Source organism: Penaeus monodon, chromosome 23, assembly GCF_015228065.2.
Source record: "Penaeus monodon isolate SGIC_2016 chromosome 23, NSTDA_Pmon_1, whole genome shotgun sequence".
Taxonomy (NCBI): domain Eukaryota; kingdom Metazoa; phylum Arthropoda; class Malacostraca; order Decapoda; family Penaeidae; genus Penaeus; species Penaeus monodon.
Window position 1 is genome coordinate 8,943,956 of NC_051408.1, and position 694 is coordinate 8,944,649.

At 35.9% G+C, this 694-nt stretch overlaps 1 protein-coding gene across 3 annotated transcripts in view; it reads right to left on the reverse strand.

Moving 5' to 3' along the window:
• The window catches only part of LOC119587785 (angiomotin-like protein 1), a gene marked incomplete at its 3' end in the record, with an annotated part of 21,952 nt that overhangs the window by 13,263 nt on the left and 7,995 nt on the right, over positions 1-694 (reverse strand). For all 3 annotated transcript variants that reach the window (XM_037936483.1, XM_037936481.1, XM_037936482.1), the window contains 1 exon segment: positions 248-373. In XM_037936483.1, the coding sequence (XP_037792411.1) occupies positions 248-373 (126 nt within the window).

Below are 694 nucleotides of genomic sequence, written 5' to 3' on the forward strand. Positions count from 1 at the left end.
GACAGTACTAATAGTAATAAAAATCAACATTTTTCTTGACAAAACTTTCAGAAATAGGGTAAATAGGCATGATCAAATCAGTAAGTGATTCCTGTGTATAAACAGTGGACAGGGGATGTATACATATCCTACCAATTCCAATGAGTTAATTCAGATAATTATTATACTGTTACTACTATTATTACTACAAAAACTAATGATAATAATTCCATGTAAAAAATGGTATAAAACTCTCCAAGATACTCACACTGATTTTCTTCCTGCCATAGGAGTGGAGTATCCACCTGGCAACCACCTGTGCTGCCATGGATCATCAGACACATTGTTATGAATGATCAATGTATTTGTGCTACTACAAATGGATGCATTAGATCTGGAAAGAAAAACCCAAAGAAAATCAGATACTGAAAGTCTAATACTAGACTTGCCATAAATCTCATCACTTGCAACAAAGTTTATGACAGACTACTTCTTAATGTGATAAGGACAGGTGACATTCCAGAAAGTATTCTTATTCTGTGGCACATTATACGAATCAAACCAGAGAAATGACTGTAATACATTGACCCACAACCTGACAGAAGCAATTATGGCCACCTACAAAACCAGGCCTAATAAAAAAATAAAAAACACACACCACCACCGTTTAAGGTCATCACTCCTGCTCACAACCTGGCACCTCACATGGTGTGGT